At 42.6% G+C, this 24,496-nt stretch overlaps 1 protein-coding gene across 3 annotated transcripts in view; it reads left to right on the top strand.

Annotated features, from left to right (window-relative positions):
- The window catches only part of nlgn2a (neuroligin 2a), a 243,272-nt gene that overhangs the window by 85,503 nt on the left and 133,273 nt on the right, over positions 1-24,496 (top strand). For 2 of the 3 annotated variants that reach the window (XM_049568558.1, XM_049568557.1), the window contains exon 2: positions 9,684-10,572. The exons of the other annotated variant lie outside the window; for it this stretch is intronic. In XM_049568558.1, the coding sequence (XP_049424515.1) occupies positions 10,065-10,572 (508 nt within the window). In that variant the 5' untranslated portion in view covers positions 9,684-10,064. The remainder of the gene's footprint in view (positions 1-9,683; positions 10,573-24,496) is intronic. 3 annotated transcript variants of the gene reach the window in all.

The raw sequence follows: 24,496 nt of genomic DNA, 5'->3' as shown, positions 1-24,496 counted from the left end.
TTGTTACCCTTTTCTATTGTAGATGATTGCAGTGTTGGGGGGTTGTCAATTACTTGTAGTTCAATTACTAGTTTAACTACAGTTTACAGCAATTGGATGGCAGTTAACTACATTCAAATCCTGGTAACATTTTAAGTAGATAACTACTTTGAGTCATGTATTTGATGTAGTTAATTACAAACTACATATATTCACAGTATTCTCATGACATTTTCTGCCATACAATATGGTAACAGGCCACAGACTTAAATCATCTCTACTTTGCAACCAAGATGTCCGTGATATAATGCCATGAATTTCCTTGTCTATCTCAAAAAATGCTCCCTATCCTAATCTTAAAATTCATCCTCAGGCTGCCTAGGTGAGGACTGTTCTGCCCTAGTCCCTAAATTGAACACACCTACACTAAACTCTGTGTCACTTCAGCTGGACATCTTTAAACAATATGAGATTCCAAACTCAGATTGTGATATAGTTCAGATGGAGTCAGACTACTTTTTTAAAAATTACTTTTACTTTGACGAGCTAAAATTTTTTAAGGGAAATTAAAATATAGTTTAATACTTTTTTATTGTGATGTAGCTGTAGTTTGGTAAACTATAGTTTTAGTGTAGTTTCCCCAACACTGTTGGTGGCAGATTATGTTGCCATTGTTATGGAGGACTCCCCCTATTCAGGTCTGTCTAGATCCACCACAATTTGGATGGGGTCTGATTGTTCTCTAGTTTAATTCGGGCCAGTCCTCAGATCCCTTTTGGCTCAAGACTCATTTTTCAAACCAAAATATTTGAGTTCTTGTAGGTTTTTGAGTCATAGTTGTCTTTACTTATTGTTTGATCAGATGGTTTCTCATTGAAATAAAAAAACTTACCAGTTTTAGACAATTTGATCGATTAATCGGTTGCGTATGCCTGCTGTGTTTAGGCAGCATTTGTCATTTGAGACATGTATCTTTTTTTGTCACATGAAAAGGTTTTGCTCAACTTAAAGCTGCAGTAGGTAGAAAGCCTGAAAACGGTTGATTTTTGAGTCTCATCTGAGTTAGGTTTCGTTTGTCTCCGCCCTGAGCCCCTCCTACCAGACGAGCACGTGAGGATTTTATCCTACTTGGTTCTATTTCTCCTTCTCTGGGAGCCTCGGCTCTCCCTCGCCCCATCCCTCCCTTGCGGACCTGCACATACTCCCGAGGCTTGGCTCTCCCTCACCGCGCAGCAGCCCGCCCCATCCCTCCCTCGTGGACCTGCACATACTCCCGAGGCTTGGCTCTCCCTCACCACGCAGCAGCCCTCCTCATCCCTCCCTCGCGGACCCGCACATACTCCCGAAGCTCGACTCTCCCTCACCGCGCAGCAGCCCGCCCCGCACATACCCCCGAGGCTTGGCTCTCCCTCTCCACAGAGAGCCCTCGGCTCTGCTCCCACGGCTGACCCTCGCACCCTCCGGCCAGGCCCAGCCCCACCTCACCCTTCCCCTCCCTCCGGGGCTCCGGGGAACCGAGTTCTGTCTTCTTTTTTTTGGGTTTAGCCGTGTAGGCAGTTGTAGCCAATGCTGGAATAGCTGTTTTACCTGGTGCAGTGTTCGCCATTGCCGCTTGCTCTCCCCTTCTGCCGGCGGCACGGGAACGCGCATATGCAGTAGAACAGCCAATAGGAACGCAGTGGTCTGAGCTGACCTTTGATTGGTTGATGCACATCGGCACAATACTGAGTCTTTAGAGGCTGAACACAGAGCCATGGTGAGGTGCAGAAACCTATTGTTTGTCTCAGACCACTTGATTTACATTATGCTTAGAGGATATTATAAAATTTTTACTCAATTATACCAAAACAATGTTGCCTACTGGAGCTTTAATGTTGCTACTGGAACTCATAAATCAAGATGTACTTTGTTTTAAAGTCAAGCAGAAAAGCTATACTGTATATGACATAGAGAAGTAGTAGTAGAAGAATATGAAAAGACTCAAGCATCAAACCATGTTCCACAAATCACCATTTCCTTTTTGATGTATACATGAATCAATTACACAGCCTCATCTAATCCAACTCCACACCCAGGCTTTAGAAACATCAAGGAACAATGCTTATTTCCTCCCAAATGAGGTCCAGTTTCAATCACACTCACTGATCACACTGCAGTCACCATGAGCGGAGACACGACCTTCACATGGAAGATTAACGGCAGGTTAATTGGAGGAAGCCTCTGTCACAGCACATAAAAGTGGTGCAGAACGCTCCTCACAGCAATTAAAGATAACAAAGTGGGCTTGCTGTAGAAAACATGGAATCATAAGCACTTTATGTAATTCTTGTCTTAATACGGGCAGTGAAGCAGCTCTCCCCCTCGTGGCAACAACATCAAAGTGTGGTGTCAGTTTTGAAGTAGAGATCGGTGGAATAAAGGACGAGAAATAATTTGTGGAGTATGATCTCTGGTGAGACCCGCTGTAATTAATGAGGGAGAAAATTGTTCACATGTACACAAGAGAAAGGCACAATGGTCAGAACACCTGCAAGGTGTAATGCAGTGTAATTATCCATTATCTAATTATGCAGTAAATTGTAAACTTAAAATAGTCCATTTTATCTGGGACTGTTCTGTCAATGAGATGTTTCAAGTCATAGCTTCTGGTCTTGTATTGAATTTTGTCACTGCAAAGTATTTTAAATCAGTGTATATTATACGTATAATATATAATGTCACAAAGACATTCATAACATGGCAAAGCTTCAACACACCTCCTCACAGTGCTCCGTGGTCAATGCTACTTTCTCATATTGAGATTTTACTTGTTTTACAGGGTCTCGTAATTTCTTCAAGAGGTGATATCCCTCTAATAGGTTTAGTGACCCTTTGTTGTGACACTACCCCACCGTGGATTCACTTCTTCCTAACTATGTCAAGTAAATCTAACCCTGCATAATCACCTCATAGCAAAGACTTCACCCATAAAAAGTATAGTTAATTGAGTATTGTGTTAAGTGGTGTATTTCATGTTCCTTTGCCTAAAGGTTTTGTATGCAACATTAGTATAGCAGCAAACTATTTGTTATATAGATATTGTGGAGTATTGACGTCCTGAGCAGAGAATGAAGCTACATGACCTCTGTGTATATTGTGATCTGAGCTACTCTGTGGTTTGTTTTTAGAGCATGTTTGTATCCCACTGGTTAGCTCATCGCTGCTGCTTTGCACTGCACTCATATGGCAGTTACCAGTACTATAGGGACAACCTTGTTGAGGAAGTGTAGTGCCCACTCTTCAGTTCCCCCTGGTTAACACTGTCAGCTCTGTCAGCACAGTTGCCATTGTTTAACACTCTTTATGGTGTTAGCTGCTAGCTGCTGGCTCAGCTAACTCCACACTGAGAACTGTGTCCACATAACTCTTACCCTTTGAATTTTGCATAGAGCCCCTTGAAAGAAATAGTTGGACATTTAAAGAAATATTTACTTGAACGAGAGCCAAATGAAAGAATTGATAGCACTCTCATATGTATATTTGGATGTGTAATTGGTGACAGTGTTGCAATAGCAATTTGTAATATGTCAGTGTTTGTAGGTTGTTTTCACTGCCATCTAGTGACCAAAAAAATTATATTGCTGGTTTAAATATGAGGCTAAAACAAGATGTTTAACTTACCTTAGCTTAGCTTAGCATAGATACTGGAAACAGATGGTTAACCAGGGCTTGACAGTGCGAGCGTTTCACTCGCATTTGCGACTAAAAATAGGTGTGTGTGAACTGTAAAAAATATTTAGGGGCACATGTGCGCATAAAAAAATCAGCCGAAGCAGCCTATATTTTTGTCAATAAAAAAATATGATAATCTAACCGCAAATGTTGGAGGAACTCCAGCTGCCTTCCCTCTTCCCCGTGTGACATGGTTAAGAACCACACCGCCCGCAGAAGTGCCACGAATAGCCTCGAAGCGCTGAGAAGTGAAGCCAGTTTCTTTTCGGCGCCCATGTTAACCGATTGTGTCATCCACACCGGCCGCACTGCGCAGCGCTGCCGCCGGCCCTGCAGCGATCATTTCGGCGTCTGGTCTATTTTCTGTGCAAGCCGCGAGCTAATGTGTCAAGCTGGTTAGTTACCCATGATGGAAAAACAGCCCCAAATGTGACAGAGACAACAGCTGGGAGCAGAACTGCTTGTCGACCAGCGTGGAGAAATGCCTGTCTGACTGTCAGCACAGTGAATAGGCCTATAGTCCCACTGTCGGCAGCGTGGAAATAAGTCAAAGTGTGGAGGACTCCCCGCAGTTAGGGACCGTTCGCCACGGTACCGCTGCTGGGCAGGGTGGAAATAAGTCCCGCAGAGTTTCAGAGGACCTGGAGAATGTTTTAGGATAGTAATAACATCAGTGTTTCTGCTACATTCATTTAGCAGCGGCGTGTCGCTGCTGCTCCTTCAAAACATTTTTGCAAATGCACCACCACTCTGAGACATCTGTGCATTTGCACAGCGCAGCAGCCAGTATAGTGAGGAGAGCAGCAGTGAGGGGAGTGGGGGAAGGCTCCTATTTAGGGATGCACCGAATATATTCGGCTGAATATTGCAAAAAAAAAACCCCACACATTTGGTGTTCGGTGGAATAAGTGAAAAGCAAAGCCGAATAATAGCGGCTTGTTTTGATAACGCAATCACACAGCGTGCGGTGACGGACAGAGTAAAATGTCGGCAGTGTGGCAATAAACAATAACGGCGAATCCCGCCGGTTGTGGGTTGAACGGGGGTCACAGACACGGACAGGAATACGTATTCCTGTCAAATACGGCGGCGCATTATAATGGTTTACCGGCGAAGAAGTCCGGCTCCAGATGAATGACTTGTTGTCATGACTGCCCAAAGTACCTGAACAGCTGAGCCATGGCGGCAAACAGTATGTGTCGTATCAGAGGAGAAACTTTAGGGACTGTTCGTTACTAATGAAGGAACTTGTCAGGGGAGGAGGGTGGCTGGTTGATTTTTATTTCATTTATTTATTTTATTTTGATCCCCCCTATGTTAATCACTTATTGATGCTGTTTTTGAAGTATGAATAAGTCAATAATTAATTTATTCCATTGAAATATCACTGATGTATTATAGAAAAGTGATTTATCTTTTTATAAATGACAAAAGGCACATCTGCCTCAGAACCATGATACTTTCACTGGCATTGTACCATGGGTCCCAATTGAGGGATGAGGAAACACTGAACATTATAGGCTATAAGATAATCATATTGCAAAGATAATATATATAAGATCACATTAAAGACAAAATTAAATTGCAATATTTTTTCAAAACTTGATGATTTTACCTTTCTGTACATTTTGTATACAAATTTATTAAATAATTTTGCTTGTAAATGTCTATGCATCACGTTTATTACGGAAAACACATTATTTGATCAATTTACATTGTGCCCCTAAAGTTCTTTGTGCGCTCCTTACTTTTCAACATGTGCTCCTTGGGAAAAAAGTTAGCGTCAAGCCCTGTTAACTATCCTGGGTTTGTCCAAAGGTAACGAAATCCACCTTACCAGCGCTGCTTAAGTTGAGGTATTTCAGGTGGTTATATGCTAGGGGTGCAAACCACAAGTTTCATCAAGATAACATATTGATACGATATATGCTGATTCACAAAGTTTGCCATGATACGATTCTATTTAGATTCAGTTCAGTTCAGGGGCCTGCAATCGATATGAGGCTAGGCTGCTAGCACTGTTTGAAAGTTTAGGAAGGAGGTGTGCTTGGATGGAAAGGTGAGACAGATATGCAATGGGAATTTTAAAATAAAGGTGTATCTTAAATATAACTATCAGTATTAATGTTTTCACTTCGCATCAGTGATATTGAATCGCTGATCATTAAATTGATATATCGATCGAATGGATGTATCTTTACACCTCTATATGTTTTTTATATGTTGGACTGCACATATTAAGCTGCAGTTATGACAACAATATCAATCTTCTCATCTAAGTCTTTGCAAAAAAGTGAGTAACAGTTTCCCAAAATGTCAACTATTCTAAGATGTCAGTATATTAAATATTGTATTCATTTTGTAGCTGAATATCACATCTCCACACTAAGTGCCTATACAGTCAAATTAGGCTCCCAAACTATTTCCCCAGCTCACAGTAATTTCAAAACTTTCCTCTGATGAACGCTTTTCTGTGATTTTCCAATTATGAGCAAAAATCTAACATGACTTGTTTACCAGCACCTGAATTGTACACTGTGTTGTAAACATGCATTGTCTTGCTGAGCTTGCAAACTCGCAAGACATTAAGCTGCCTTATTTTCCTTTTAGTGTAGACGCTGGAGAAACAGAGTCTAATGTTGTACTCTTCGACTCCTGACAGATCAGTCATCCTGCTTTCTTCTCCACCTTACTGAGAAGTATTTAGCTGTCCATTCTGTGTTTTATGCTCAGCATTCACTGTCGACTCTCCCCTTTTTCACAGATCTAATTTTTTTGCAGCAGAGAGGATATCGACTATACTGAGCAATGGTGACATTGTTATAGCCTAGCTGTGAGCCTAATAATAAGGAAATTACCACACCATCTATCCGAGTTTGTTAACAGACAGGAAACATTTCAGGTCAACAAATTAAGCAACAAAACTATGTTGACAGACTGGATCAGCCAGAGGTTGCAGGTTTGAGTCATGTGACCATAAACGGTGTCCTGAGGCATGATGCCAAACACCTTACTGCTTTCAGATTGTACATTGCTGTGGATGAAATGTCTGCTTAAGGCCCACTTTGTACCCAATTTGAATACTGTTAAGTCAAGGAAAACATTTTTACCATTGTTTTGCATCTTTTCCTCTCCGTCCTCAGTGATACGCAGCCACACGGCCCTGTAGCAATACAGCCTGCAGTAAACAGGCCGGTCAAGAATTGAAAATAGAATCCTTTGTATTGCATTGTCCTCCAGAGGTTTTTCGGGGGGACACATTTCAATGAGAAATACCAAGTGAGAGAGGGTGTGTGCAGAGAAAGATGAGGTTTATACTGATGGTCTGCCACTGAACGACCTGTGCGGTCGCCCTCCTTCTCTCTCTCTCGGGGGTTGGGGAAAAATATTCTTCAGATGACATGAATCATGGATGAGTGTGCATGAGTTTGTGTGTGTGTGTGTGTGTGTGTGTGTGTGTGTGTGTGTGTGTGTGTGTGTGTGTGATAGTGCTGCACGGATGCACAGAGATACAGTGTTTCAGGAGAACCTGTTCCTTTAGATCTGTGTCGGTAAGTGTGATAGTGTGTGCTACCTGCATTCCAAATACCACACACACTCCCAGTGGATGTCTCCTATATGGCTCGGTGTCCATGCTCCCACCAGTCCCCCCCCTTCGTCTCTTCATCTCTGCTTCGCCAATCACTTAAGCTCTCCCACTGCTCACAGCAAAGCTGGACCAATTAGGCCCTCTAATTGAGCCAATTAGCAATTAAACACTCAGATGCACCCCGAAATTCTGGAGGTCCCTCCAGGCACACTCGTGCCTGCCAGGGGCTTGGATTTTCACCAAGGTTTCTGGCTTGTGTGGGCCTCTGCTGCCCTCAGTTGCTTGAGGTGCAAGTGAAGGGCAAGATGACCAGTTGGAGGATTCCTTTGGATGTGGGCTTTTTAGATGTCCACTTCTCTGAGAAACTCCAGGGTCAGTGAAGCAACGCCTCATGTGGCTTTTACTCAAGCACTCTGAAGGGTCTCTGCTGACCAGAGCGAAGCTTTTCATTAACACCAGGACCTGTCTCCCCTCCGTCTACATCCTCATCTCTCATTTGTCTCTCCCTGTCCCTGCTCCTTTTTCCCTTACTCTCCCTTCATCTCTGCCTTTCTATCTCCCAGTCTCTTTTATGTGTTTTGGAGGATGAAAATTTAATGGTAAATGTTGGTGTGTGTGTGTGTGTCTGTGTGTGTGAGTGGGTGGAGGGGGTCGTCCCTGTGCACAGTGCGATGCAGGCTGGTCTCTCCATGGTTTAATTAGAGCACACATCGCGCTGCCCGCTCCTCTGTGCGAGGGCACACTCCCAGACACACACACATGGGCGCGTGGGTAGAACAACAAAGTCCATGCTGAGAGGAACAAAGGCAGGCACCAATATATTTAGGCTGCACGCACCATACCAAAAGAAGACAATGAGCGATTACAGATGCGGAGGGCTCGCTCGCAATTAGCACTCTCTGTTTTTCACCACACTTTTTCCTCTGACAAGCCAGAGTAGATCCACCCCTCAAAGAGCTTGTTGTACATAAGAAACTTTATTATTACATGAATGAGCCTCCTTATTTGTATGTCTTACATCAGTGTGAGTGAGAGTGTTCGCCTGCTCATCAGCCTATATACTCTAATTATCTGCCGTCTTGCCTCAGGACACTTAACTCCCATACTTTCAAATTCAAATGGCTTTATTGGTAGCAGTAGAGGGGGGGGCAGACAACAAAAACACAGAGGCGCTTCAGTGGGTGCAGGCGATGCAATAATACGGTTAATGATGACTTTAAATGGGACAATTATGGCACGGTGATAAAACAACAGCAAGCGTGAAAGAGAGAAAGAGGTAATGGTGAATTTTAAAAATCAGATAAGACGGAAATAGAGTGTGTGAACTTAAAAGAGATTTCTCTGTTTTTCCTGCACTGTCTTCATTACTGCTGGGGTGCTTGCCCCCCTACCATTACATAACACCACCCAACAATGTTATGACGGTATAATCTCCTCCATGCCTCGTGCATTTTCTGACTGTTACATGAGGATTTGCACTTTTCCGCAGTAGATTACATGAATGAGCGTACAGTGTGTGGGCACTCATTCATGTGTGGGTCAATTAAGGCTTACTGTGCGCATGTGTGTGCCTCTGTGCTCTGCATGTAGGTCTGAAAGTGTCCCGGGCCGCTGTAAGCAGCTTACAGGCGCACATTATTGACCTTTGACCTTACTGGGCAGTGAAAGGCTCACCCTAATCTCTGGCCTCTACTCCTCGTGTGTGCCGTCTACTGTACTCTTATCTCCAGAACCAGCACTGAAGCCTCTAAGAAATTAATAACCATAAATATTGAGGCATCTGTAGCAGGGTTGTTAGAGGAAGACTCCATGTAGTGGCGTGAGTACATCGACTGCACTGCATTAGCTCTCTGCAGAGATGTGTTAGGAGTAAGCTGGCAGGTTAAATTCAGTTCACCAGGAGGGATTTGGTGTCCTCATACAGGTCAGATCAGGACAGTGTGAACATGTCTAATTTAGGGTTTCATGCATAATAGACAGGGATGGTCGTGTAGAAATGTGCATTCAACATGGACTATACATGAGGCTTCTAAATGTTTTACTTCTTCAAGGAGGTAGAAAGCGAACACATTTTTGTGAGTGTCTCTACATGCCAGAGAACTGTGATTTTTAGCCTGTGATGTAATGATGTGGAGCGAAACACGTTGATCACCACATGAAATGTTCCCAAAATGAGTCTTTTTTGACTTGATCTCAACAATACTGCCTGTTGAGGGTCGTTTCATTTCCACTGCTTTCATTTCAGGAAATATGTTGGCAACAGTTGAAGGGGAAATGTTGCGCAGACAACATTTAATGGAATATATTTCTGCTTCAGATAAACTATAATCTCTCTTATCTTTCTCTCTCCCTCGCCCATCTTTGCACCCTCCCTCCTTCTCCTCTTCTCTGTCTCTATCTGCAGAATTCTGTTAAAAAAAAACATCAATCAAATGATCTGGATAATAGAAGACCAGTAGGGATGGAACGCAACAGAAACATGGCTGGGGAAGCGTTTCGGATCCTTGCTGCGCAGAATCAACACTGACCTGGCATCCACACTGAGGTCCGACCTTCTTCTCCAGCACCCCAAGGACCCTTCTTTCCCCCCAGCAACTGCTTTGCCTGCCTTCTCACCTTCACTTGGCGCTCCTTGTTTTGATCAAACCTCCGAAAAAGCTCTGCCTGCTTTTGTTTTTAATCCTCCTCTTAAGCGCCACCTTCCAGACTGTTGGTTATAATCCACATTCTCGCATAAAAAGACTGAAGTACGCCAAAACAGACTAGAAGCAGGTGGCTGAACAGTATGAATCCAGTCATGTACCCCCTTTCACTCTCTCTAAGTAAACAAAGTCGGCGGGGTTTGTCATCCAGGACACGCCCCCTTAGTCTCATGACAGACTGGTGCCTAATGGGTGTGCTTGGCCTCATCCTGCTCTTCAGCCTGGCCTCGAGCCAGAAGATAGACCCTTCCAAACACCCCATAGTCACCACCAACTACGGCAAGATCAGAGGCATCAAGAAGGACTTGAACAATGAGATCCTGGGCCCTGTAGAGCAGTATCTGGGCGTCCCCTACGCCACGGCGCCCATCGGCGACCGCCGCTTTCAGCCACCTGAAGCTCCGGGATCCTGGCAGGAGATCCGCAACGCCACCCAGTTCGCCCCTGTGTGCCCTCAAAACGTCCACGGTGTGCTCCCAGAGATTATGCTGCCCGTATGGTTCACAGACAACCTGGACGTGGCGGCAGGTTACATCCAGAACCAGAGCGAGGACTGCCTCTACCTCAATATCTACGTGCCCACAGAGGATGGTGAGTGGACAGTATTAAATAAAGGGGTGTGGGAGAATGGGAGATGAGGAATTTTGTGGGTAGCAGTGGCAACAATGAAGACATAATTGACTGTGCGCTAAGCCCCGTCCCTTTAGGTACTCTTATTATGCCTGTCAAGCTTTCTGTATGCAGTGTATGATAATGACAGGGGTAGATTCACCACTGGAATTTTTGCAACAATGAGAAAAAGTTCAAAAGAGCTCTTATTTCTAGCGAGCAACCATCTTTTTTTGAGCTGAAATGGCGTTGGTAGACTTTACGTCATCGGTATGAGTTGGTTGGAAACAATTGGCTGACTTTTTCACGTTTCCAGCTGACTCATTTAAAAAGAGAACGCTGTAAGGGGGTCTTAAATATTTACCTGATGGGTTCTCCTGCACTTTTCATCTTTATACCTAAGAAAAGCAATGCACCAGAATTCGTATATAACCTACATAATCATGAGCCAGTAATTCCTATATAATCGTAGTAATTGGGAAGGCTACAATTACATGACCAATGCACTAATGGGAGCAAAAAAAGGAAGTATAAAGAGCAAAAATCTGCACAAGGAGGTCGGTTGGTGTGGTGGATGGGTTAAACAAACATAGGACTTTCCCCCAGGAGACTGGTGTTTGTGTCTTGTTTAAAATCAATTGAAGTTATTTTAAGGTACGTCTGTACCATTTTCTTCTCCTAAACCTAACCTACGTGACTTTGCTTTCGTAAACCTAACCTTCTTAACTTTACTTGTCCAAACCTGACATACATATCTCATTCTTGGATCCCATCAGCTGTATTCGGCGTCTGACTTCCGGCAGATGGCGATACAGCCTCTGGGGCTGACCCCCGATGTTTTGGCATTCCGGTTTGAGGAGGTGAATTTCCGTTTCCGACTTCCGTTTATATATAAGTAAATACGCTGAACCACTGCGATGGATTCAGAGTTTGCAGTGATGCCAATTATGTTTCGCCTCGTTAGTTCACCGCACGGAGCGTGTAACCTGGCAACAACTGCAGCCGGCTCAAACGTGATTGATCAATATCACGCGGACTACAAACAGCCTACAACAAACACCCTACAACTGGAAACCAGGGCTCTTCTGCTCTTCGTCTGGAGGCAAGGCACTGAATGTAGAGTCTGTATATAGAGACTATACATATCTTAACTTCCCTAAACTTATATGTCACTTTTTGTTAAGTATCTTGCCCGACAACCCCCTATCATGATTGTTTTCCGAAACCTAACCTATGTAAATTTATGTTAGGTACGTAACATTACATTAAGTATGTAGCATGATGACGTCCAACCATGATTGTTTTTTTCAATCTAACCTCCGTAACATTACATTCTTACACCTTACCTAACTCACAGCCAACCGTGATTTTTTTTTTTTTGCATGTGCTTTTAGTAGGTTGGATATGTTGGATGATAACATACCTAACAGTGTGTGCAAAAGGCAAAAGCTACCTATCCCAGGCACAAACTCATTGTCCTCACCAGTCAATGGTCCATGCAGAAATCCCATCCACAGTCTTTATATGCAAAGTATGGCTCTACTACAACCCCATATACACAGCTTGAACATGCGGAGAAATCCAAAGCTTTACAGACCTGCTGTGCTTAGTTATGTTTGCTATGCTATCATTGGAAAATTGCTTTTCAAGGGAGGGGTTTAGCGAACAGGCAATTAGGCCCACTCATAAGAAAGAGGAGCCTAGGGAAGTTCACTTAATGTGGAATATATGTCTGGAAAATGTTGTGAATTTTTTTTTCAGGTTTATGCACTATAAAACATCATAAATATTGCATATGGATATGGTGGGGTGTGTTTGTGTAGGGGGGCTTATATAAAAAAGAAACAATATGCAAACTATTCCATGGAGGGTCAAAGAGTTTTTCAATTACCCGTCCCTGGTTTCACAGTACATCCCATTCAAGGTGTTATAAAGCAAGAGAACAAAGGCCAGGACTGAAGCAGTTTCCAGGCACTTTATGAGAAAAGGATTAGGTGACATTTGACTTTTCTTACTTTTTTTACTGTCAAGAACCCTCTTCTCTCAACTCAGATCTTTCTGCGGACGTTTTTGTCTGCCCGGGCACTATTAGGTGCACGAGCAATAAAAGAGAAATATTTCCATTTTGTCGGCAGGTGTGATATGAAGAGTAGAGACTTCCATCACCCCTCTCTCTCCTTGCCTAGGGTATTGTAAGACGTGTTTCACATTTGTCTTTTCATTTATATATCTCTGTTATAAGCTGCACAAAGCCAGCACCTTTCACAGAGAGAAGGCTGGAGGAATCATGTTGGCGGGTTTCCCATGCAGAAAATGTTTCTTGGTTTGACCTCAAACTGGAGGTCTTCAGAGAGCAACTTTTAAGAGGAATCCGACTAACAAAATCTATGTCTTGTGGATAAAGCATAGTTTTTTAAAGCACATACACTTAAGTTTAAACATAAAAATTCAACTAGAAAAGCAGCCCACATCATCTGCTTTGACAGTATCAGTGTCAGCGCGTGTGTGCCTTTATGTTTGTATTCATCTCTGTCTCTCTTGCTGTCTATATGTGCACATCAGTGTGTATGTCAGCATAGTGATGAAGCACTGATTTACACTTTCTTCCCTCTAACACATTCTGGTTTCCCTGTCAGCACTTCCATCACTTGACTGGACTTTTTTTTTTTTTTTTTTTTTAGCCCCTCACAGCTCAACACCCTTTCTGCCTTCCTTCCTTCCGCCTCTCCACTCCCAACACTGCAGCCTCAGCCCTCGACACCCTGTCATTGCCACTTATAGCTCCTCGGGGCACATATAGAACACTATACATCAGGTCTTGAGTCATTTCACACTGCCGCACAGCTTGTTTTTTTTTCTGCTGTTTTGTGAGATGTACGACTTGGTGGAAAGTGCCATAATACAGAGAGATATACACACACTCCCAGCTGCTGGCTTACGCACTGTTCCATTGGTGTACAGTGCACTATCTGGAAATGTCACACAGGTGTAAAATAGTGACCTTCATTCATGTAAAATCAACATTACACCGAATATTGTCAGCATACTACTTCACTGTATCGATGAGGTACAAAAAAATATAATATCCACATGGCAAATAGCCTAAATACAATCAGTATAAATTAGGGATGGGTCACGATTTTCGAATAGTCATTTTATTTTTGAAAAATCGATTTTTTAATGCGACTATTACTATTCGCCGTCTTATTTCCCCCCCTTTATTTGACATGCAATTCAGCTCCTAACCGCACGAGGGCAGCCTAGGATTGCTACAGCGGTGTGAGATGCTCTTCTACAAACAGGAGAAACATGCAGAGACTACTACTACGTGAGGTATGTCCGCAGTCATTCGGGCTTTCATAGTCGAGCGCACTTCCGCGTTGTAGTTTCCTGTAAAAATGTCCGTGAAAAATCCCCGCGATGTGAAAAATACATGCCGAGCAGTCACTGGTGTGCGCGCACAGGGCTTGTGGACGTCCGCTTTGAGTCCGTGCGGACCTCCGTGGAGTCCATTCCGCCTGAGTATGTTCGGGCCTTTAAAGATGAATGGATCTCTGTGTATGTTTTTACTTGTGTTGCCCATCCCTAGTATAAATATGTCTTTATTAGGGATGTTACTTTTGGTAAATGTTTGCCTGACACTCATTTAAAGTTAACTAACTGAGGTATTTTTGGAAAAAAAAAAAAAAAAAAGCAAAATGGCATGAAAAACAAGAAAGACTTTCATTTTAGTGTGGTGCTCCATTGACTCAGCTAGCTTTAGCAACGAATTAGCGGCAGTGCTATCCGTTTAGAGATAGAAGTTTTAATGTTTCGTGATGTAAATGCCTTGCCGTTTATTATATTTCCTGTTGATTTCTCTTTTTTGACAGACAGCATGCTAGTTTTGTTAACTTACACAAACATAGTGCCCATTGCCCAACCTCCGGTCTCCACTGGTTAGCTAGCTGCTCTGCACAGCACACCCGATAGGCAAGAGCCTGTTTTGCCACCATCGGCTGCAACGGCTTTGCTGTGGAAACATGGTGGCAACCTGTCAGTCTCCCCCAAGTGAGTAAGTGACCTAATTTTGAGTCGTGAAACCCCTTTTGCATTGTTAGCTATGTTAGCACCACTAGTCGTGCCTACATTAACAGTGCTAACTAAGCTAACAGATCTTACAGTGGTAATGAATAAGTGGTGACGCTAGCTAGCTCCAACCAGACCTAGGTGGTGTGCAATACAGAGTGGCGGCAGCTAGCTAGTTAGTATAGCATAAATACCTTATTAGCTGTGTTGTGGTACAGCAAAGAGTGCTGCAGGTGTGACAGGGTTTTTTGTTAATCTCATCCTGGCTCCCTTGTCAATGGGATTTTCTCATTAGATTTTGGATTATTGTACAAATTAGCTTTAAATGAATGATACTTACATGTTTTGTTAGGCAAGATAATCATCACAAATTAACACAACTTTTATGGTTTTTGAAACCTAAATGTAATCACCAGAAGTAAAAAGCTAACGTTAGGCTATAAACAAACTACACGGTCACATGACTAACGGCGCCACCACAATGAAGCTGTAAAGCTGTGTTCGTTGTGATGATGTCCTGTCGTCTCATGTCACTTGTTAGCAACAGCTTTTATCAAGACACATTAAAGTTTCAAAGTTTATAAGTGGGATATTTACAGACTTACTTTATGTTGTGGAACAAAAAGTAAAAGTCTCTTAAGCTTGGTTAAGCACAGACCTTATTTCAGGCATCGAACCAAAAAGAAGTTGCAGGGACTTATTCCTGCACCACTGGTCAGTCCTGGTCAGAAATATTCTCCGTGGTAACCATTAACTGTTGACATCCCTAAAACATGTAGTTGCAATATATGCACTCTTTTCATCCCTCATCAACATTGCTGGTAGATTTATGGTGGTCAAGTGAGGCATGACATTGCTTGCCTCAGCATTTCTCCGACAGCTCCAGGGCTGTCTTTCTCTTTGCTCCTCGTTTCCTCTGCTTCTCCTCCCGCATTGATTTTAAGTCATTTTTTACACGTGCTGCTGGGGAGGGAGGGGAGGCGAAGAGGAAGCAGGAAAAGCAGAAGAGAGGAGAGAGAAGAGGAGAAAGCTTTTGGGCAGCAGATCAAAAATCATCCACAACTCGCCATCCACCGGGACACAAACACCACCACACAGAGTTGAATACACTCACACACACATACACACTCATGCTCTCCCATCTTTTCTTGCCGTTGATCCCACTTCTATTCTTCTTACTTTTAAATAATGAATGCAGCATCTCAGAGTCTCCTGAGGCCTTTTACTTGTATCCTTTTTATAGGGCACCCTTAAGACAGAATCCTTAAAAACCTCCTCTAATTTTAAGTGGATTAAGCCTGCAGAATTACTTCTTAATGCTGCCATCAGTGCAAATGGAGGAAAGTGGGACACTCTTGACATGAATGTGTGTGTTTGTTCATAGATAAACAAATACGCTAACATTTGGTGGTTACTCATGGCTCCTTAATTAATACTTAAGTACTTAGTAAGTTGCTAAGCTAGCCATGTGTTGTCATTTTTTCATTAATTCCATGGCACTCATGAATAAATATGTTTCTGAATGTGTCATACTGTTGGGGGGGAAAAGAGAACATGACTAATCTCGTACAGTAATAATACAAAATGACACATGTTACTATCTGATTAACAGAAACTTAATCTAATATGCAAATGAGGATTTTAGTGCTTTTAGATTTTATTACTTCCAGTACATGAAAATTTTAGAGCCTGGAACGATATTTCTCGGTTCTTAACTCATCAATCTTGAATCTTAACATTGTTCTCAACACACTTAATAAATCATTATTATACATTCTAATAAAAAATACAAATTATGGTCACACCTGCCATTAGGAGTTATGGACAAAAGGACAAAATTTCATCCGCACCCACTCCAGCACCATCATCACCACCACCACCCTTAGCTCTAATACCAACATGGGCAATTTCAAATAAGCTCTTTGCCATTAGCGGTATAGTGACGGAGTTGGAGTCTCTAACAACCATTTCCAGATCCAGTGTTAGAGACCCATCCAGGCAATGCTCTGTTTTTCATACATAGACACAATAACAAGGGAAAATAATAATATCAAATAATAATATCAAATAATAATTTCAAACGTGACTGTGACATACTATATCCCCACTTTCACCTTAAAATAAAACAAGGAAAGAAAAATAAATGCCCTCCAATAACTGATTAGAGGAAAGCAGAATCAAACATTGATTAAAAGGTTACTGCCAAGCATTGATTTATAAGATCAAATCATGAGTAAAAAAAAAAAAAAAAGTACTCTTCATCCATCACCATAATTAATTTCAGTGTTTAATATATGTTAATTTCAGAATTTTTAGAGATGCCAGTATGCAGAAATATTCAAATACACCATTTTAAAAAGTGGCCACATTTTGCCTAGCCAAAATTTAGCCTAACTTTACACCTTCCCAACAAGACAGTATGACATGGTTCATAATACCAACATCTTAACTCTAGCTTTGAAACTGAACACACAATGGGGATTTATTTGCTTGTCTGCCTTGTGCTTTACTATTGCCTTTTCATACCTGGTGTGGTCCAAACTGGACTACACCATTTTCACAGGAACTTAGGGGGTGGGATATCAGATGATGGGGTGGAAACATGTTTTGAAGATAACAGTAAATTTATTCATCATGGAAACACATGTAAATGTATTGTCACTGATGAGATCCCGTCTAGGGGTCAGCTATAGACCTTTGCATGGGCTGCTCCTGGGTCTTGAACCGTACTCCGCAGTACCCTTTGCCCCCCTTGATTACAAATACATCATACAATATGTGACCCTTATGAGGGGTTTACAATACATAATTCTGGACTAATGTAGTCATCAATTAAATAAGCAACGATCCAGTATCAAGGTTACAAAATGAAAACATCAATACATATTATCATCTTTTAGATAGGCCCATATTTTGAGATTCCCATGGCACATCCATCAAAGCCCATCTCCTTCCTAAACATTTAAACAGTGCTAGCGGCCTAGGGCCAGGCAAACAGTGGTAAGCAGCCAAGACAAAAACAATGAGGATATTTGCTGATATCATCTTATATTGATCACAGGTCCCTGAATTGAACAGAATTTAAATTGTATCATGGCAGGCTTTCTGATACCAGCAATTATCGTATTGATCGATTTAATTTCGTTAAGTGATGAAACTTTTGATTTAAATCACTACCTTTTACCCAACATGTTTTTGAATTATTATAGTAAGTAGTTTTCTTTGGTGGATGGTCCTGGCTTTCCTTTGCCAGTATCTATGAGATGGTCATTGGAACATCACTATAATGTAAAGGGTTAATAAACCCAGCTTGTTTCCTTGTTGTCCCTGTGGAAGGAATATCAGGTGTTAGGACCCAGGGGAACTGGTTTTGCCCTCCAGCAAGCTGCTCCCTCACCAAGTGCAGGGTGGGAGGGGCTCCACCGGTTCCCCTGGAGATGACATCCCATAAATCATAGCGAGAGGTTTTCATCTGGCTCCTGCAGAGTCACGGTGGATCGATAGATGAAGGGAAGGGAGGGAAAGACCGGCTGCTGCTGCTACTGCGGCTGCTGCTGCTGCTGCAGGCCCACAGACAAACCGCATGCTTTTCTCAGCAGTCAGCAGCCATTAACACAGAACAAGACTTCATGGTGAATAAGTCGGAGTAGCTAGACTCAGCAGCCCTCAAATGGGAACTCGCTGTAAGTGTTAACCAACATACGGGATCTCATATAGCTGCGCTTTATGCTCTTAGGCAGAGGGCATAGAAGTGATGGAGAAGCGGTCGCTTTGATGTTAACAGCTTTTGGGTTTGTGAAGAAGGCTAATCTCGTCAGTGGACCCACAACACCTGCTGAAGCCTCTACACCAGCTGCGCTGCCTCCACACCAGCTGTGTAGTATCTTTACTGGCTGCGCAGAGTCCACTTGTGCTTCAGCTCTTAGCATTCATAACTGTGACCTTTTCCTACCTGCTCAACAATGCTCCATTCAAAACCCCTCCGCTAGGCAGTGTACTATTGTCTCATATATTTTCCCAACCAAATTATAAACAGCTCACCCCTGTCTTCGTTGGATTATTCTTACAAGTGGTATATTTTTTTTGCCTTGATTGTTTTTCTGACACAGGGAAGCAAAACAGAGATGCACCATTTTCTGAAGGGAAGGGCCATGTCTGTATTGGTCTGTTCCCTCCTTCTTGTTTCCTTAAAACCACGGCCCACCCATTGGTGTGACAAGTTCTGAGTTCTGTTGACCTGTACCCACTAACCAACCTATGGACAGTATCAATATGCATGTCCCACAACCCACGACAAGCTTTCAGATGACATCTTTCCAGAGGTCACAAGAAAAAAAATGTATTAAAAATGTATTTATTACAGTGTTACCTGTCTCAGACCATATGCAGGTTACAGTATATGGTGACTCTAAATTGACCGTAGGTGTGAATGTGAGTGTGAATGGTTGTCTGTCTCTATGTGTCAGCCCTGTGATAGTCTGGCGACCTGTCCAGGGTGTACCCACGTCTCAACCAATGTCAGCCCCCTCATAACAAACAATAGGAGAATATGGTATGTGCTAATTTGTCAATTTTGTCCTCTTCTTGGTGTTGTACTGCGCCCCGGATGCCTTTGGCCTTTCTTATTTCAATGCCTTCCACATACACTCCCCTCTACCTTTTTCCTTTTTTTTTTTTTTTTTAAATTTTCTTTTTTGGGGTTAGCACCACCCCCGCTGGACGCCCTGGGCAGCTGCCGATGTCGCCTACAGAACTATTAGACTTTTCTGAAGCATCTGAGCTAGTGACATCCTGCTGGTGACTGGTGTAAACAGCCATTTGAGATCAGTAATCCCTAAATTAAGGATTTACTTCTCGAATAAAACAGACAAGCATTGATCTAGAACAAACTGAGATGGACTCCACCACACTTAGGAGAACTGTATTCGTGGTAGGCTGATGTTTAACCCTGATAAGCTGTTACAAAGTGCCTTTTTAAGCTGCTAGTTGTATTCAATTACTCCTGTTGGAGGAGGATATACATCAGTTTTGCCAGAGAATCCTCCGGGATTTGAACCGCTAACCTCAGCGTTGTCAGCTGCGTGCTTCTTTGGCTGAGCTGCAGGGTGCGAGCCGGGGGCCTTATAAATTATTCCATCCGATACTTCATCTATCTCCATGCATCAAACTCAAACTCCCACATCTCCTCATTCTGCAATATTTCAATTTTCTGAGGAGATTCATCAAGAAGGGTTCGATACTAACACAATAATGCGCACGGCAGCCGAGGGCTGCGCTGCGACATCGGCATCGCCAAAGGGCTAGAGATGAATAAATAAATAAAAGGGATAAAACAAACAGATAAATAATGGAAAGAGAGAGAGAGGTGCCAGCATGCAGCAGTGGAAATATGATATATATTGCCTCTGATGCCAGAAAAAAACCTTGATTATTCTGCTCCATCTCTTTCTTTATATCGCCTCTTTCTCCTGCCAGCCCAAGTTGATACCCTCTGAAGAACAAAAATGGAAGAAAAAAAGGGATAATATGGGAAAAATAGATCACCATCTTTCTTCAGGCAGACTACACTTCCCTTAGAATGAACAAGTGCTGTTACAAACAGTATGGGTGCCTGTAGCTCCCAAGGGACTCTTGAAATATCTGTCTTTCTCTCCCTCACACCCTTTATCACTCGCCCAAAAGTTTTCTTTGATGTGAGCACGCTCGCCAGAACCGAAGGAGACAAAAACAGAGCCCTTAATAAAAAGACAAGGACAGAGTGAGAAGCTGAGAGTCAGATTTGAAGGCAGGCATCTCTAGGTAGTTGTCATTTTATAGAAGATGGAGGTCAGAGCAGAGGGCCTCATCCAGCCTCTGGTCCAACCCTTACAAACCAAATCTGACAGGGTCCATCTTTGTTTTTGCGCCTCCTCTCATGTTTCACCTCTCCCTCTCCTCTGTTTCTCTGCTCTATCCTGAGGCACGGTAGAGCAGACAGAAACTGGCCTGCTCGGTCAAAGGCTTTGTCTTACTGCGGGAGGTTGTGAGGGTGAAGAGAGAATCAAATCAGCCAGGGTCGGTCACTCGCTTTGTACTTTTCCATTCATCTGGGATAGTCCTACACATAACTAGAAAAGGCCACTGGAAGACACAGTACACAGGGCGTACAGGGTTGCTGAAAACTCTGCCAAGGACTAAAATGTAGAAGTTTTTTACCTTTAAAGATGAATGATCCTGAAGTAGATGTAGAGTTGTTTTGTCAGTATGTCTTTTGAAAAGTTGTTTTTATCATGAGTGCTTTCACACAGAATTCTAATATTATGTGGTAATTTTTTCAGAGCATTCACACTGCAAATAAAGTCATCAACCAATCATGTTGTGCCCTGATTATAAAACAACAACACGGAGGCTCTGTAGTCCTAATCAAGACGCCAAACTTTCCACCTTAAGGGTTGCAGCTCATACATGATCCACTCCGTCTGTTCTTACCTTTCACAATAAGAGCCCTGAACATATACACTGCTATACTCTTTATCATAGGGAACTCAAATTCACTGAGAGCATTTTGCTGAAAGAAAAGGGATAAAATAGCTTACAGTAGAGTAGGCCATACGACGACTTACCTCAGACAGAGCTGCAGATGCAGCTCTAAATAACAAATAGGTTTTGCAGTAGCTTCCGGTGAATCTACAGGTTGTTGCGACTAATGCTAATTCACATCACTGCTGGCATAAATGGTTTTGATGTGAAAAATTTGCAGATTAATTCGTTTCATCAGTTAGAACTTGGTGTTACAATCCCTGGAGTTTTAGCATGCTTCATGCAAGAGCATGGGTGTTTTGGCCTTGACCCACCGGCAGAGCCACCCCCCGACACATCATCAATTGTGCACCTCAACATCACTGGGTGTTTCAACTTTTATCACAAGACACCGCTGAGGGAGGCCCACCACAGGCTGATCAGCCCTGGGTGTATGTCTGAAGATTGGCTCCTCCTTGGTCACCTAGGGGCCCAGACAGGATCCTTTCTCTTCAGCCATAGCCAATGACTGCTGTATTGGCCAGATCCCTGACCTTTTTCCTCTGGGCCTGCCCGTGAATCCCGATTTCTTTGAGGAGCCCTGTGGTGGATCTAGGGATGAGACCTCTGCAGCCTGCCTCAATCGGTCGCACCTCAGCTTTCCAGCCTCTAGTCACCAGTTCAGTTACGAAGTCAGTGTAGCACAATCTCTTGTGTTCAAACACCTCCTCCATGGCATCCTCCCAAGGGTCAGTTAGTTCTATGAGGAAGGTAATTCACAGTTTCGTGTTTTGTGTTTTTATTAGTCACATCCTCGGTGTGGAAAGCCCTTTATTATGCTGAATGGAAAAACAGTCCACCAATCAGAGCTTTGTTGGTGGGGTTAATAATAGGATGACATTCTCCTGGATAGCTAGCCAGAGACAGTCATGAAAAATAGAGAGAGGAAAAGCCCATTAATCTCTCCAATCCACATTTTTTGAATTGGTCTGAAAAACACAAACTGCCTAGCAAAGCTACTGCAGCTTTTATGCTGACTGAAAATGACATGAACGAGTCAGATACATCACTGGCTAAAGTAAAATTAGTCCCTCACCCCAAATAAATTGGCTAACATGAGCATGATTTGAGCCTTAGTGAATGAAGTAAAACATCTTCAGCCTGATTGTTAGGCAACCCTAAGGTTGCATTATTACAGCAAGATATAACATAAAGATTAAAAATACAGGGTAATATGACTACTCTGTGCCAAACTTTTATCAACCTGGTTGGACCTCCAGAGCTTTCATTCATAACTGTGTTCACATTTAGCTTCTGTAATTGGTCTAAATTGGCCTTAAATCAAATTACAGAATGACAAAAAATTTGCAAAAAACAAAATCAACCTATAAATCAGGATGTAGACATAATTTCTTTTTGATATTTTAGATACACAAAAAAGAAAATATTCTGGAGATCTACTTAAAGACAGAAAGCAATCAACATGTCGGTAAAAATGGCACGACAGTTCCCCGGGGAAGACAAAATTCTATCTCTGTTTGATATTAGCAAAACTCTGGACAGTAACATCGCTCCTTTGAGCACAGACCTACAATATCCAATATGAAACATGAGCTGAGGGGAGGAGAGAGCAGCAGATTTTTAAATTGCTGACTGCTAAGCTGGTGTAGCCCGCGGGTTTGATGGACTGTTGAAATGGAGGAAAGGTTATTAGAAATGTGTCCAGAACTACTGAGGCTGACGTGTCTTACAAGACAAATCATAACTGTGCAGACAAAGGGAAGATTTAGGGAGAACCCGGATCAGGTGTGAGAGAGGGAATGAGTGTGTGTCTCTGTGTGAGAACGAGGGAGAGAGAAAGCTCCGAATATTGTGAATGTGGAAAGGAGTTACTTTCAAATCTTGCAGAGTGTGTTTGGATTTGAGGGCAGATTATCTGTGAAATTCCTCCTCGTGGGATGCAGTCCAATTTTATAATTGGTTGTGGTTGTAAAAGTTTTGAAATCGGAGTCTGGGCTAACATTTTACTTCATTAAAGTGTACTTACGTCATTTGACGCGGTCAGCAGTTCTACAGAAGCAAATTTGTTTGCAAGCATAGTGCACCATTGCCACTTTTCTGCCCACTACTTGAAATTTAACTGCACCACTTATGATTTCTTGATTTTAGTCAGGGAAAAGTGTAGAGCATATCTGGACTGTAGTTGTCAAACTTTATGTGACTCAAACATGAAAAAAGGCAAGGTATATACAGCATTGAGTTACACATTTTATTACATCCACCACAACAATAACAGCACAAACAGATAAACACTTAGTAAAGCGGGGCATACACTGTACAGTATGAGCCTGTTTTAGAAATATTGTTCAATTCCAGCTCCCACTGTACAAGTAATGTACTGCAATGTAAAGCCAAAGCTCACGATTTATGTGCGCATTATTTAACAGTCTGCGGTCTGATAAAGCCAAGACCTGAGTCTGTTTTCCACTATACATGTAAAATAGACAATAAAACGGCTGGTCAGCCCCTGGGGACTGTTCTGGCTGTTGACAGTTGTTAATAAAGATTTGTTTGAAAGCTCTAAGGCTGGGGGCAGGTAGAAGCTTGTTTGCTAGGAGAGGTATGGTCACAATAATGTAGAGACAGACATACCAAAAAAGAGCTTACAAGTCAATCTGTGCAAAAAAGTGTCAGTAGAAGTTGAGCAGTCTGGAGGGGAGTTAAACTTTATGGTAATGAGCTCTGACGTGATTTGGAGGCAACCAATCGGAATGTTGACGTGCTTCGATGAAGCGGGTCCCAGAGAACAAGCCATGTAACTTTGGTTCCTACAGCACACTTGTTCCAACAATGGATATCGAGAAGTTTATTACTTGCGTTCGTGCCCACTCAGTCCTTCATAATGTGTCGCTGTTCGGTTACAGAGACCAAAATAAAAAGAATGAGGCTTGGGGCGGCGTCGCAGATGTAGATGGTTGGTCTGATGAGTTTTAAAGTGTGTTATGTTAGAAATAGAGGAGAGAATTGCAGGCTAATGTTACGACGTAGTATGCAAGTCTTGAGCTTGAGCTTTTTGACTGGACAACAGCAGACGGCAACTACGCTGCTTTCAAGCCAGTAGTCTGCTTTGCAGCTCCTTTAAATTGAAAAGCACGATCAAATGTTCAATGATTCACATGATGAGCGACTAGAGTGCCCAAAGCTGCCACAAACATTTTTGACAGTCATGCTTCTTTGGCGCCCGCTACAGACTTTGCTTCTTTGGAAGCTTCTGGGTTGAACGTACAGTAAGGCCTGTTGTCAACGGGGTTTTTTCCTAACCCTAACCACATACATACAA

Source organism: Epinephelus fuscoguttatus, linkage group LG23 (genome assembly GCF_011397635.1).
Source record: "Epinephelus fuscoguttatus linkage group LG23, E.fuscoguttatus.final_Chr_v1".
In the NCBI taxonomy this organism is placed as follows: Eukaryota; Metazoa; Chordata; class Actinopteri; order Perciformes; family Serranidae; genus Epinephelus; species Epinephelus fuscoguttatus.
This window is presented reverse-complemented; position numbering and strand designations above follow the sequence as displayed.